General features: G+C 44.6%; 1 protein-coding gene across 12 annotated transcripts in view; it reads right to left on the bottom strand.

Moving 5' to 3' along the window:
• Window positions 1–14,615, bottom strand: part of RYR2 (ryanodine receptor 2) — a 749,188-nt gene that overhangs the window by 39,777 nt on the left and 694,796 nt on the right. For all 12 annotated transcript variants that reach the window (XM_046026812.1, XM_046026816.1, XM_046026818.1 and 9 more), the window contains 5 exons: window positions 9,323–9,427; window positions 6,717–6,798; window positions 2,960–4,257; window positions 2,141–2,208; window positions 486–633 (listed from right to left, as the gene is read on the bottom strand). In XM_046026812.1, coding sequence (XP_045882768.1) covers window positions 486–633; window positions 2,141–2,208; window positions 2,960–4,257; window positions 6,717–6,798; window positions 9,323–9,427 — 1,701 coding nt within the window. The remainder of the gene's footprint in view (window positions 1–485; window positions 634–2,140; window positions 2,209–2,959; window positions 4,258–6,716; window positions 6,799–9,322; window positions 9,428–14,615) is intronic.

The following is a 14,615-nucleotide window of genomic DNA, read 5'->3' as shown; positions in this document are numbered from 1 at the left end:
AGGAAGCTGGCTCACTACTACAATGTTTTTGTAACTGGGCTTTTAATAAAAAGGTGATGTTCTAGGAAAACCTGATGAACCCAGTTCTGGAATAGCAATATGAATCTACTTGTACCCTTTTAGTCGTGTTTTTGCTTTCATGCACCGCAGACCCTCACACAATGGCCCACAGAGTATATTTATTAATCTGCCCTAAAGTCTTTGTGGGAAGACGTTGGTTGCCCTCTGCTGGCCGTCACTATATCAGAAGGTCTCAGATAATGTGGACATGTGTAACAGCTTATGGTTTGGTGACAGGGAGCAGTGGACCGTAGGCATTTATTATAAAATATGAACACACTCAGGTGAGCAAATAAAAAAATACTTGTAGGACTGACTGGGTCCCCTGATTGCCACCCAAGGAAAGATCAACGAATATATACTGGGCCTGAATTATTACGGTCTCACAACCTACCAATAACAATATTCACTCTAAAATATCTTACTAGAAGTTTCTGTTGATATGCTATGATTTTCTTCCAGAACGCTGACTCAGGAACTTCTGGCTCTCCATATCTGTGTGTGTGGAGCTGCCTCAACTTCTGTTTACCCTTCTCTTCTTTGGCTTTTTCTTCTTTTTCTCCATCTTCTCCCCTATAAACACAAACGAATGAAATATAAGCCAACCAGAAACTAAAGAGGTTAACAAGTTTGTGCCAAATTATACAAATCAATAAGTATTTAAATCAAAGTATCACTATTGAAAACTAGTTCTTCTTCCAGTCCTCTATGATATTCAGAATTTTAGAATGAGGGCTAGGATTTTCTGCCTTTGCCTGTCCCCAGTAGATGGACAATCCTGTTAAGTTCAAATCTAAAGGACATTTTATGGCTTGAAGTGTCTTTATAGCCATATGTAGTGCATAACCTTCCAGTTGTGCAATAGAAACATTTACGTAAAAAGAGTATCAGTGACTTATTATTATTTTTTTTTTCTGTGACTTTCAAACAACCTTCTTTTTAAGTTACGATTTTAATGTTCAGTTTTAACACTGACCAGCCATTAGGACTTAAAATCAGAGGCATATGCATTTGGCTGTTCACATGTATAAAGCATGTCAAGATATTCATTTTGCAGACAATTATAGAGTTAGAAGCACTGAAATTTGACACCTACACCCCTTCCAGGTGCAAAATACCGCAATCCTTTATGAAAGTATATTTATGGGTAGTCGCATATACATAACTCATACTTAACCTGTATGAGGTCTATCTAACATCCTTTTTAACATGGAAGATTTATCCCTGAAATGACTGTCATGCTGTTTCATTTCACTAAAACAGTTATTAACGTGACCATTTTTACAACCAAGAAGGATCTATAAATAGAGCTGACTATAAAGAATAGCCAAAGAAAATAACAACGAAGGGAAAAATACAAGTGCTATGAGAGCACAGTGGCTCTTATGGGCACTTCAAATTTGACTTTGCTGATTTTTAAAAGTATGCACATGAAACAATCTGAACTGGGGGGAAAGATGTAGGTTTCAATGGTTAACAGAAAGCCAGGGTTATGAGGAAGTGATCCATTTTTATTGCTTTGCACTCAGATCTTTATTTTTTATTGCTCTGTAGTACCAGGAATGTGGGAGGGGGGACTGAAGATTTCTGGGTCCCGAAGATTTCTGGGTCCCGCATCAGACCTGCCGTATTAGGGATCTCTGCAGTGGGGTCCAGGGATGGATCTTTGTTTTAAGAAATTCACCAGGCCATTTTTATGCATGTGGCTCTGGGACCACGCTCCGAGGGACATCACTGCAAGAACTGCATGCAACAGCGTTAGAACATTTGTCTCCTCCCTGGCTTACAGGACAGGAGCGTCTGCATGGTTTTAGGCACAGAACTGAAGCAGTCGGTGCCTGTGGACAGCGTTACATGGAATCCCCGGAGTCGTCCACAAACAGAATCCTCATGGAACAAGGAGGAAGAGATGGTGTGGCAGCCCGAGGGTCCTCCCGCCCCCCGGGCCACAGAGCCTCTCCTCTGGGATGGCGGAACTTGTCCTATAGCACCAGACTGACCAGCATGGCCTCAGAAGGGAGGGAGAGCAAGCAACAGAGACTGACTGAAACAAAGGGAAGTATACAGAAACGACACATACTCGGCCTTTTCGGGTTCAGATTTGTTTTCTTCTTTTTCCTCCTTTTCTTCCTCTTTCACCTTCTGTTCCTTGAATGAGCCAAGGGGGAGAAGAAAGAAAAGCAGGATCACACGTCACCTCACACGTTGAGAGAACCCTGTGACCGCGAGCCGGATCATAACCCGCAGGAGAGACCCGCTTCCCACACAAGCCCTTCACCCTGCTGGTCTGAATCCTCAGCCTTCCCCGCACTCGGCCCTCCCCGCCAGCAGTGAGGACAGACCTGCTGGGCTCCTCTTCGCTTTCTTTTCGTGCGTCAGAAGTACGGTCCTCACCTCATCCCCCGCTCAAACGTTCCTCACCCTTTAAGTTTTACCGAACTACTCCCAACCAGAGTGATGTCTCTGCTTTCTCAAGGTTTGCGACCCTACAGTCTGTCTACACGGTTGCGCACTTACTGGTTTCCCAGTTTTTTCGTGAGCATCAGTGATATTTTTCTAACAAACTCTCTAAGGCGGTCCGAAAGCCGTGGTCACATCTTGTTTCCTTGGATGCACTCTGACACCCCGTGGCATTAGGCACATGGTAAAGACTCATAAAATATGTGTGGATGGGATGATCCCTCCGCTGACGGCTGTCCTCACAGCTTACACCTCAACAGTTTAAGATACTTCAGTCATTTGTAAAGACTCTTAACAAGGCCAGCATTGCCAAGCGCTTCCTTTGGAAGCTCAAGCACGTATATAAGAGCGCTCTGGCGCCAGCTGGAGGACGGGTGTAGGGTTCATTTTCCACACCCACCTGACCGCCAGAGGGCTACGGTGACTTAGAGCCCATTACCTGGAATTTTTCCTGCACGTCGGGGATGGGGACCGGGTTGCTCATGAGGTCACTGAGGCCAGCGTTCGGGTTATGAGGAATGAGTTTGTACTGTCCTCCTTCTCTCTTTAGATCCAAGCCGAATATGTCAGAAAGGAGGTCGCTTTCCTCCGTCAGTTCCTTCAGGTCTGTCAGGTCTTCCGAGGGCAGGGCGGCCTCCATGGGCTTCCTGTCCCCCTCCTCGCCGTCCCCCCTCACCTCGTCCTGGGTGGGGTCCGGCATGTTAGCTAAGAGCTCCGCCACCCTGATCTTCTTCGCTCCTTCTACCAGGCTGCCCCCCAGCAGCAGGCTGCAGACGATGCGGAAGAAGCCTCTGGAAACGCTGGCCACGAAGTGCAGGAGGCTCATGAAGACGCTCCAGTAGGACGAAAAGGCGGCGGTGACCATGTCCTTCACGGTCATCTTCTTCACCTTCTTCATCTGTTTCTTCAGACTCTTCAGGCTGAGCATTCGCATGAGGGTCAAGACATTGTACCTGAGAGCCAGCAGCGCCGACGTGACCGTCAGGATGGAAAAGAAGCCCATCCTGGGCCCCTGCTCCTCCGGCTTCTCCTTCTCGCTCTCGTCCTTGCTCACCGACCTCTCGTTCAGATCCGACTCTGAGATCTGCGCCGCCAGCTGCATCTCGAAGATGGTGTCCTCACAGAAGTTGACGAAGAGCTCCATCTTCTCCTTCTCCCCCCCTTCGTTGACCACGTCGAATATGAACTGCCGTTTGGACTCCTTGACCTGCGGCTTCTCCCACTGCGTGCGGCTGGACTCGCTGATTTCGAAATAGACCCGCTCGATGCGCTTGGCGCTTCCCATGATCTCGATGCGGCCCAGGAAGGGCTGGAAGTAGTTCAGCACGCTCTCGGCCAGCTCCAGGAAGGTCTGCAGCCGGGTGTCATTGGGCATGTGTTCAGACAGGTTGGTCAGGAGAACAGCGACGTTGAAGCCGATGTCCTTCGCGGGCTCGTGGAACCGTTTGACGAACTCTTCATAGTCGAGGGTCTCGTTTTCGTCCGTCTCCGTGCAGGACAAAAGAAACTCGGTTTCGGACTGCGTGTAGTGCTTATGGCTCTCCATCGCTTTATGGAAGTCCCTCTTGGAAATGACTCCCTTGCCATCGGGATCATATTCCTTAAATGTGTCAGAAGATGTCAAATCCTTTAGTTTTAAGAACATGTCAAAAAACTTGAGAATCATCTCCACGTTGTTGGAAGATTCCACGAGCATGTCGACCATCTGCTTGCCGATGGTGCCGTTGACAACATTTCCTGGTGGGCAAGAATTGCATGTGTTCAAAGGCAACATTTTTGATAAAATCAGTGTCTACAGAAAAAAAGGACAATATAAATCTTACATGACATCTGAATCAAGGATGCCTCCTTGTTTATCTTCCACTGCATGAAGGTTCAGGAAAAGAGGGAGAGTGATTTGCAAACTCTAGTTTAAAGAAGGGATTACATAAACACATGCAAAACCGTATTTGCAAAGTGGTTAGACTAACAGGAATACAGCAATATTTGAACAAAAGCTGTTTTTTTTTTCCTTCAAATCGATCAAGGAAGCAACATGTTCTCGAATAGAGAAAATGGAGGAAACATTTATATCCTAAAGTCAGAAACTGAAGTCCAGTTTCATGTTAATAATAAAGATGAGCATCTGGACGGCTTTTTTAAGATTGAAAAATCACTGGAAGGGGGCACCTGGGTGGCTCAGAGGATTAAGCCTCTGCCTTAGGCTCAGGTCATGATGTTAGAGTCCTGGGATCGAGCCCCGCATGGGGCTTTCTGCTCAGCAGGAAGCCTGCTTCTCCCTCTCCCACTCCCCCTGCTTGTGTTCCCTCTCTTGCTATCTCTGTCAAATAAATAAATAAAATCTTAAAAAAAAAAAAAAGGACTGAAAAATCTCTACTTGAAGACAATAGCCTATTTAATGTTCAAAGGTCTGTAAGGCGGGTACTTTTTTTTTTTTTTTATTAATTCTGATTTTACTACTGAGGAAAGTGAAGTTTAGCAAGGCTAAATCAATGTGCCCTTTGTGACAGGATAAGTGGGGGCGAGTGCCAGGACTTCAAACAGATCCTCTGAAAGCAAATGATATGCTCTTTCTGGTTTACAATGTAAAGCCCTCTCCCTGCGTTTCTTCATGGTCCAGAATATTTATTGTCAGAAAATGGGAGATCACTGATAAGCTTGAGAAAATTAGATAGTATCCTAAATTATAGAGTCACAGAATGCTCTTATTCCTCGAACAGAATGTGCAGTGTGACATCAAGACCGAAACAGAACAAAGACACGTGGTGAAGTCTGCTGGCGTCCCCTCGTGCCGCAGTGAACACCGTGGTTATGAGTGTGGGCTCGGGAGCCACACTGTTGGGTTTGAATCCAGGCTCCACCATCTACTAGCTGAGCAACTGGGCAGATGTCGGTGCCTCAGTTTCCTCATGTGCAAAATAACGATAATGATAGTATCAAACTCGTCACCCTGGCATGAGGATTAGATGAGCTGACACGTGAGAGCGGGTGAATTTACGTTGTCACGGGGGCAATCACTGCTGCTCCTCTATTATTCTGCTTGTCATTACTGTCGTCCAGACTTGAATTTGATGTGACGTCATAGTAAAGCGTCCTGCACTCTGAGGCTATATAATGACTGCCACCTAAGGGTTTCTGCATCTTTGAAGTTCTAGCACACGGCATGCCTCCTGTAGTTATGCAAAGCACAACAGACTAAGAACCAGAGAGAAATTAGGAGGGATTCGAGAAAGAAGGATAGGCAACAAAAGCAAATGGTTTTTTAATGGCTTTGGTCCTAGTCACGTGATTTCATGGACTTCTCACATTCCCTCTGTCATCACCTCCAATTCGCGGGGGAGGAAGTGGAGAAGGAACTAGTGCACAGGTTGCACTAAGCACTAGGAAGTAGGGAACTGGGGATTTGAACCCAAGCTCTTGACCACCATGCTTATTACTGTGTGACACAGAAGAGAAATGCAGGAGCAGAGAAAGACAAGCTGGAAAGAGAAAAGACGAGATGAGTGCTGAGGGAGGCCCATGGTGGGAGCACGAGACTGCCACCAGAGGCTGCTGTGCGGGCCGATGGCCTCTGTCCTCCTCCTCCTGCAGGATGTGAATAACCCCCCGAGAGTCACAGTGTAGCCAGCTCAATGCAGTGGTTTACACAGCTGGAGTTATTCAAATGCCCGTAGTCCCCACTGATCACAGACTAACAAATGAATAAGATCGTTATGTACTATGTCTAGAGAGTGTATTCTTCAGGAGAAGTGTCCCTAAACATTACTACTGGTTTCATCCCACTGCTGTATAAACCGAGATAAGCAAGTTATCTCTTTTTAAAAAGATAACTTGGAGGGGCGCCTGGGTGGCTCAGTGGGTTAAGCCTCTGCCTTCAGCTCAGGTCATGATCCCAGGGTCCTGGGATGGAGCCCCACATCGGGTTCTCTGCTCAGCAGGGAGCCTGCTTTCTCCTCTCTCTGTCTGCCTGCCTCTCTGCCTACTTGTAATCTCTGTCTGTTAAATAAATAAATAAATATTAAAAAAAAAAGATAACTTGGAGAAAACAGTAATAAAGCCAGCGATAAATCCACGGTATCTGTCATATCTCAGTGTTGATATTTTATTCTCTGTGGCAGGCGGACTTCACAAGCAAGCACCTATTGATCCTTGAAATAAAAGGATAACGGGTACTTGAAAATATAAATCAAGATTACCTTCTAACATGGACAGCAACATGACTACCATATCCTTCTGAAGATCCATTAATTCTTTTAAGAGTTCAATTTGACTGGAATCCTGAAAACATTAACATAGGTTATATTAACATAGAACACATAATGCATCATAGATATAAAATACATAGCATATTTCTGCATTTGAGATAATATGAGAAAATTATGTAGCAGGAAGGGCATACTTATTCTCACAAAGAGTACTGCTTCACCCATCGTAAACACTTTCCGGGATCACAGAATAAAAGAAAGGCCAAGTGTAAGCATGTAGCTTATTGCAAAGAGATGCACTTCAGAATTAGTATTTACTACTAATTGTATCTCATTTTATTAAAGTATGTGTGAGGACAATGAGTAAGTCTAACAGAGGGATGAAAGCAGCAGCAAATTCTCCAGCAACATGCAAGACTCAGGTGCCTCCACCATCAGAAGTCTTTCTTTTACTTGAAGACTGAATTTGTTTTTCCTTCTTCCTAACTTATTACACAAAAATGCTATATGTTTTGTAAGAATTAACTTATTCAGGAAAAACAGGCGAAACAGTGATATGACGTAAATTTACATCAATCTGACAAAAATGTAACCAAGTAACACCTGTATGAACAATGTATGATGTATCTTATTTACCAATTTTATTCAAAACCCTGATATTTCTCTGGTTAAGATTTTCTGAGTTTTTTTGTTTGTTAGTGTTTGCTTTTGATTTTTTGCCACGAAAAAAATTCTTTTACAAAGATATGCTGTGTCCAAACATCAATTGCTTAGATTTTGCATCTTGAAACACAATGTACTTACATCAGCGTTAGGACATTATGAATCACCAAATTGTCTTTTAATTTGAAACTATGCTTTGTTTCTTTTTAAAAAAATTATAAAAGGCAGTCATTTTATTCATTTAGATTTTGCGAAATAGAAGGCTGGAAGAATGAGACTTTGTAAATAGTGTTCCCTTGGCTAGGTCTACAAACTGGATGACTACTAGGTAGCACCACATGTTAATAAAATGATGGAACTACACTAGAATGAGAACTCTCTTGAAAGTGTATAAATTTGGCTCATGTTGGTTTCCTTTATTTAGTAAAATGCCACTAGTGGTGAGATGAAAGAATCATGTTATTTCCTTATTTGGTGGAAGTCACCAATAATTAGATATTGACAAAACTCAAGTCAGGCTCTTCTGAGTCCTCTTTTCAACCAGGGTGTAATCTGGGGCTCAAAGACTTGAACAGAATAATAACTAATAGAGTTTCTACCAACTTAAGGCTGCATCCCCTAGGATGGTCCTAGCCCACCTTAGAGGGACTGCATGGGAAAACTCAAGGCTGCTTAAAAAACAAACAAAAAATTGTCCTGTGTGTGCCTGCTGACACGGGGGGACCGGTCTCATCTCCCGTCTCTGTATGAGGGTAGGAGCTGAACTTCAGTAATTGCCAGCCTGTGGACACAGCTGGCCTAATCGTATCTACACTGACCAAACCTTTGTGATCTCTCCCTTCCTACCTCTACTGCCCCCACCCACTCATCCCTGTACATTTCCCTACTGTGATCGTTATTGCTGATGAAAACCTGTCCTCACCACTTTAACCAATGCCTGGCTTTGACATGCTCCTGCTTGTAGCCACTGGTGGTGTGTGTGTGTGTGTCTGTGTGTGTGTGTGTGTGTAAATGTCCCTACTTCACAGGAGGAAAGGGAGCTGGTGCAGGCATACTGTAGGGACACGTGAATGAAAACACGGCAGGACCGGCAATGGTCTGGCCTTAAATCCAGCAGTCTTTCCTCTGACACCGGGCAAACACCCGCACCCTGACAGGTGTGTCAGATCTCAGGACCTGTCATCAAAGTTCACCGCATCAAAGAGACTTATCTACTCTTTTCTGTAAATCTCTTCTTTATGTGCTTATTCTTACGAAGTTTTTCTCTGACTTTCACAAAATTAAATGTCTTGTTGATGAGTGAATCTCATCTACTGAGAACAGCTGCTCATTTATGACTCAGCAAGGAAACTGCTTCTCTTTAACAAGGGATTTACACATGACAAATCCTTTTTCAGTCACCTGGATGGAGGAGGAAAATTCTAGTGAATAATCACTAAGAAGTCTATGGGTCTCCGAAGGACTGTAAAATGTCCCATGTTTGAGGACTACACTGTGTTATTTCTTCATTAAATTAAACTCCTTAATATCTTTTGTTCTCCAATTTGAATAATGGCTCCCACCTATTCTTAGTTTGCATAAAATACTTGAATTAAAAACTCTTTAAAATATAGAGTAAAAGAGGGGTGCTTAGGTGGCTCAGTTGGTTAAGCATCTGAATCTTGATTACGGCTGAGGTCGTGATCTCAGGGTCATGAGATCAAGCCCCCCATTGGGCTCTGCACTCAGCACGGAGTCTGCTTGCAAATCTCTCTCTCCCTCTGCTCCCCCTCCCGCCACACCACTCTCTCTAAAATAAATAAAATCTTTAAGAAATATGTAGAGAGTAAAAGATGTATAAAGAAGTGATCCAAGAAAGATCATCGTCAAACAAAGGTGAGCATGTTGAGTTTGCCAATGATTACAGTATTTGTCATTTAGGCTGGAGGATTTACCTGAGACAGCTTCATCTGCATGTGGGCAAATACGTGAAGAAAGCCCACAACAGCATCCCACAGCCTGCTGTGGGCCAGGCTCTGCTGATTCCCAGTGCAAGGACCCTGGACCGGAAACAGATGGACAGTGATCATTCTCGGTGACTTATTGCCAAAACAAGCTGCCCACTAATGAGCAGGGACAAAATCAACTTCGCGTTCACATGTAACAAATTCTAGACACAGTCTCTCAAGGATTTTCATGTTCTTTCTGTATACTTAATAACAAAAAAAGGATGGTGGATTACTTCATGTCTGTCTGGTTTTTAGTTTCTTTTATTTAGAGGAGGAAGGTAGGATCCAGTTTTGGTTATTAAGTCACATCAATCGGTCATTACTCTCTGCTGTAGGATCTGAGATGAAGCTTACGATAAGAGGCAATTACTTCATATTGCTAAATAGTAACCTGGACAAAGCATTCATATCAAGGGAAAAGTCCTCTTCAACGACTTCTTAAGTGTGCAGCATTTACCAATCTTACAACCACTGAATTTTAAAAGATTATTACTCAGTGATTAACTTCGTGAATCCAGAATCCAGGGCAACTGGAACCTAACTTCACTCTCTTGGCTCACACTTCAGAAGTGATCTTTAGGTTACACCAGAGAGGACACATTGTAGCAGGCAGAGTGCTTGAAGGCAGACCGTTTCTATTTTTATTTTCCAAGGAAAAATTCTATAGTCACTAAGTTTTGCATGCATACCTATATCGACCAGGGAAATAAATGACAGGGATTTTATTTAAAAAGAAAAAATATACATACAATACAGTTCTTAACTTCCAATTTACTCATTCCTTTCGACAAATGACTCTTAAGGAGTATAAATTTGAGAGAACATTAAAACACATTTACTCTAGGAACAAGTGACCAGAAGAGATGACCACGTCGAAGATACTGAGAAGATGTTGAATTGGAACTTTGTCCTGTGTCCGGCTTCTCTTTTGTCCTAAAGCTGATGGTAAAAGACAGTAAGTACCAGGTGACCCCGTGCTTCAAAAGCAAGGTGCCAGACTCAGTATGTGCAAAGGGGGAGACCAAATAGCTCTTTCCACCCCAAGGATATAAAGGAGATGAAAGTGAAAAGTGAGACTTTGGAGAGCTCCGCATGTGCTCGGCATCTCCACCTTCCACTCCTGCCGTGATGGAAGAGGGGAGACACTGAATCCTTTATACCAAGTGAGCAAGGAGCCTTCGAGAGAGCCATTGGAGTGCTTGGCATCTGTCTCCTGAAGCTGGGTGGTAGAGAGTGTGAAAGGCACAGAATAACCAAAAAAGATACGTGTTTCTCACACAGGCTCCTATAAGACGATGGAATTTTGCCCAACAACACTGTCTGAAAGTGTGATGTGATTCCAAGGTGGATGGACAGAGGTCACGGGATGCACAGGGTCTGGGTGGGAGAAGAGGCATGGGCGGCCCAGGCCACTCGTCAGAGAAGAATGCAAGACGCACCAGACCCGACTCCGGCGTGCAGTCCTGAATTACACGTGTCCTGGGAGGGAGAAGACCTTCTCCACCATCAACCCCCACCTCCACCCCTAATGCTCCTTCCTCGCACGGGTCCAATCCACCCCTGAGGACACCAGGGGCTGAGGGGAAGGAGGGGAAAGAGAAGGAAGTAAAGGATCCTGTGGGCGGACAGAAGAGAAGCGCGGATCATACACCTGGCCGCCTACCTTCATGTCAGAGGCATTTCCAGCCCCAAGGCAAGGGGAGATTTCACATAAGAGTGTAGTATATACACCACTGTGCTGGGACTGAGTGGGACTCCTCCTGTGACAAAGTGCCTGAGGAATGGATTTATCTGAGAGCGGCCAGTGCACAAGACCCATTCAAAGAGTGGTCAAAAAATGGCCCACAAGGGGCACCTGGGAGCTCAGTGGGTTAAGCTTCCCCTTCTCCCTGCCTCTCTACCTACTTGAGGTCTCTCTCTCTCTGTCAAATAAATAAATAAAATCTTAAAGACAGAAAGAAAGGAGGAAGGAAGGAAGGAAGGAAGGAAGGAAGGAAGGAAAGAAGGAAAGAGAAATAAAGAAATAAAGAAAGAAAGAAAGAAAGAAAGAAAGGAAGGAAGAAAAAAAAAAAAGGCCCACAGGGGGCACCTGGGTGGCTCAGTCATTAAGTGTCTGCCTTCAGCTCAGGTCATGATTCCAGGGTCCTGGGATCCAGCCCCATATCAGGCTCCCTGCTCGGTGGGAAGCCTGCTTGTCCCTCCCCCACTCCCCCTGCTTGTGTTCCCTCTCTCGCTGTCTCTCTTTCTGTCAAATAAATAAACACAAACTTAGAAAAAAAGGATTATAGACCTCAATGCAAAATCTAAAACTATAAACCTTCAAAAACAACAACAGCAGCAACAGCTCACAGCATAAGTGTGAGAGAAAGTGGTGAGGAGGGATCAGGTTATTTTAACTTACAGCTTGATACCTTCGGGCCATTCAAGCGACCAGGCTAGGGGTACTCGACTGTACTTCTGGCCCGGCCGGCTCCTACAACTCCAGTTTCGAAGCAGTGGAGCTTCAGGATTTCCCCCGGGGCTCAAGTCAAGCATCTGCACGGTGCTTCACGTTGCAAAAACCTGCGAGGGTGCCAAGTGCCGGGGCCACTACGGGAATGCTAAAAGGCCATTTCAGGGGTGCCTGGCTGGCTCAGTCAGAGGAGCGCACAACTCTCCATCTCGGGATCGTGAACTCAAGCCCCACCCTGGGTGCAGAGATCACTTCAATAAACAAGTATGTAAAAATAAAATAAAACTAAATGCCATTTCAAAGAAAATAATCTTGATTTTTCAAGTCAGGAAAAATTTCTTCATGGGGTATTCGGTATTTCAAACAAAAGTTAAAATATTATATGGCAAGGGACTAAGGTCTTCTGCCAACTCGAGGTGACCAAGAGTTATTTTTGCAACCCAATGTGGCAGAGTGGCAGACATGAGGCCAACGGGCCCGTTTTTCCTTCTAAAGTAGAAACATCCAGAATTTACACTACTTTGTAGGACCTGCTCAACCTTAGGCCGTGTACTTCTAGGAAGTGATAACGAACCCAAATCGGGCACGTGCGTCACCCACTTTGGAACATTCTTATTTCTTTCATCTCCTCAGTGCCTGCCTCGTGTAAAACCTTGACTGACTGACGGAGAGTGGGTTGGTCTTACTTTCAGACTGAACTTCTGGCAATAACACCTAAAACTTTCTCTTTTTTCACCAATTATTTTGCCGTCTTACTCTAGGTACTGAGACAATATAATGTCCTCTCCCCCCCAAGCACTTCTTGTGCTTCCCCCCTTATTAAAACTGCAATGGAATCCTAGAGATGATTACCTTGATTTCACTGGTTTTGAATCTTCCTCTGAAGTAAGTCTCTAGAGTTAGCAAAAATTTGAATCAAAAGCAATATGCAATATGGTAATCTAAAAGGCAGTCCAAAATAAGCATGAAGCTAATGATGAGTTTTTAGTCACGGTATTAACAACTGTCAGTAAATACGATGCTAACACAAGCTTCTTCAAAATATATTTCATTAAATTCAATGTGGTGGCTTGGATTGGTTCCTGGAACAGAAAAAGGACATTTGTGGAAAAACTGGTAAAGTCTGTAATTTAGATGAGAAGATTCTATTTCTTGCATTTGGTAAATGTGTCATAGTTACAGAAAATGTTAGGGAGATCTGGGTGAACCTTACTTACACAGAGACTTTCTCTACATTTTCTTGGCAACTTCTCTGTATATCTAAAATTGTAAACAAAATAATTTTTATTCACATAACTATTTCAGAATTATTTTAAAAATGCCATATAAACTAGGAGTAACAAGTTAAAAAATGAGTAAGCCATGGGGTGCCTGGGTGGCTCAGTCAGTTTAGTGACTGCCTTTGGCTCAGGTCATGATTCCTGGGTCTGAGGGATTCCCCCACATTGGGCTCCCTGCTCAGTGTGTATGGGGGGGGGTCTGCTTCTCCCGTCTTGCTCCTGCTCTCTTTCTCAAATAAATTTTTTAAAAATCTTTTTTTAAAAGATGTATTTATTTACTTTTTATTTGACAGAGAGAGACAGCAAGAAAGGGAACACAAGCAGGGGGAGGGGGAGTGGGAGAAGGAGAAGCAGGCTTCCTGCTGAGCAGGACCCTGGGATCGTGACCTGAGCCGACGGTAGACGCTTAATGACTGAGTGACCCAGGCGCCCCAATTTTTAAAATCTTTTTAAAAAAATGAAGCCATAATAAGCTAAGCTACTTTATCCCTTGGATGCTCATCTAGAATGTTCTCTGTTATGTGAACAAGTGAGAATAAAGTTTGGGGTTCCAGTTCAAGATGATGACATAGGAGGGTCCTGAACTCACCTCCTCCCACGGAGACAACAAATCTATAGCAATGTATAGAACAATTTCCTTTGGGACAAAAAAACCTACAATTGGTGGACTGACCCCTACTTGTCTCCAACTGAGACAGAAAGCATATGCAAGCAGGCAGGAAAGGCTGAGCAGTCTTGCCATAAACTCCACTCCAGGTATGATACCCCACAGCTGGAAGAAAACTCAAAACCCAGAGTTTCTCCCTGAGGAGCAAAGGGCTTTGCACCATACACTGGACACCCCAACTATAAATACCAGTACCTGAGAAATGAGCCCTCAAAACACTTGGCTTTCAAGACCAGTGGGGCTCCCGCCCACAAGACCTATGGGGCTATGGTAAACTAAGGAAAGAAAAGCTCATAAACTACGTCTGAGTAGACTCACCCTTCCCAGGGCCCAGCACAGAAGCAGCCCCTTGTAAAGCACCCAGACTTCATGTAACAGAGGCTCATTTCCTAATTCCAAAGCATGGGGCCGAGGGGCAAGGGCCCACTGGGATCTCTCCAGGGAAGGAGGTTGCCATACTCCCATTTCTCCTCAGCCTCGCTGACACTAGCGGGCACCATCTCTATTCCCCAGTCTGGGCTCGCTCATCCCTGCTCTCCCAGGGCTTGATGAAAGCCAGTTTGCGGGGGGGGGGGGGGTGTTAACCATCTTTTTTTCCTTTTCTTTTTAATTTCTTCTTCTTTTTTTTCCCCCCTGGTGTGTACTGTGTTTCCACCCCAGCCACTGAGTGCTGTCTTCGCACTGTCCCCCAGCTGCGGTCGGGAGCACCCGTATCTCCAGACGGGACCCCCCATCCATATCTGGAGGACTTGCGATCCTGGCTGCCATGAGGCTGTAACAAGTGTAACAAGCAGACAGGAGCTCTTGGCAGAGCCCTGCTGGCAGGATACTGCACCGAGA

The sequence above is a fragment of the Meles meles genome, chromosome 13, assembly GCF_922984935.1.
Source record: "Meles meles chromosome 13, mMelMel3.1 paternal haplotype, whole genome shotgun sequence".
Lineage (NCBI taxonomy): Eukaryota > Metazoa > Chordata > Mammalia > Carnivora > Mustelidae > Meles > Meles meles.
This window is presented reverse-complemented; position numbering and strand designations above follow the sequence as displayed.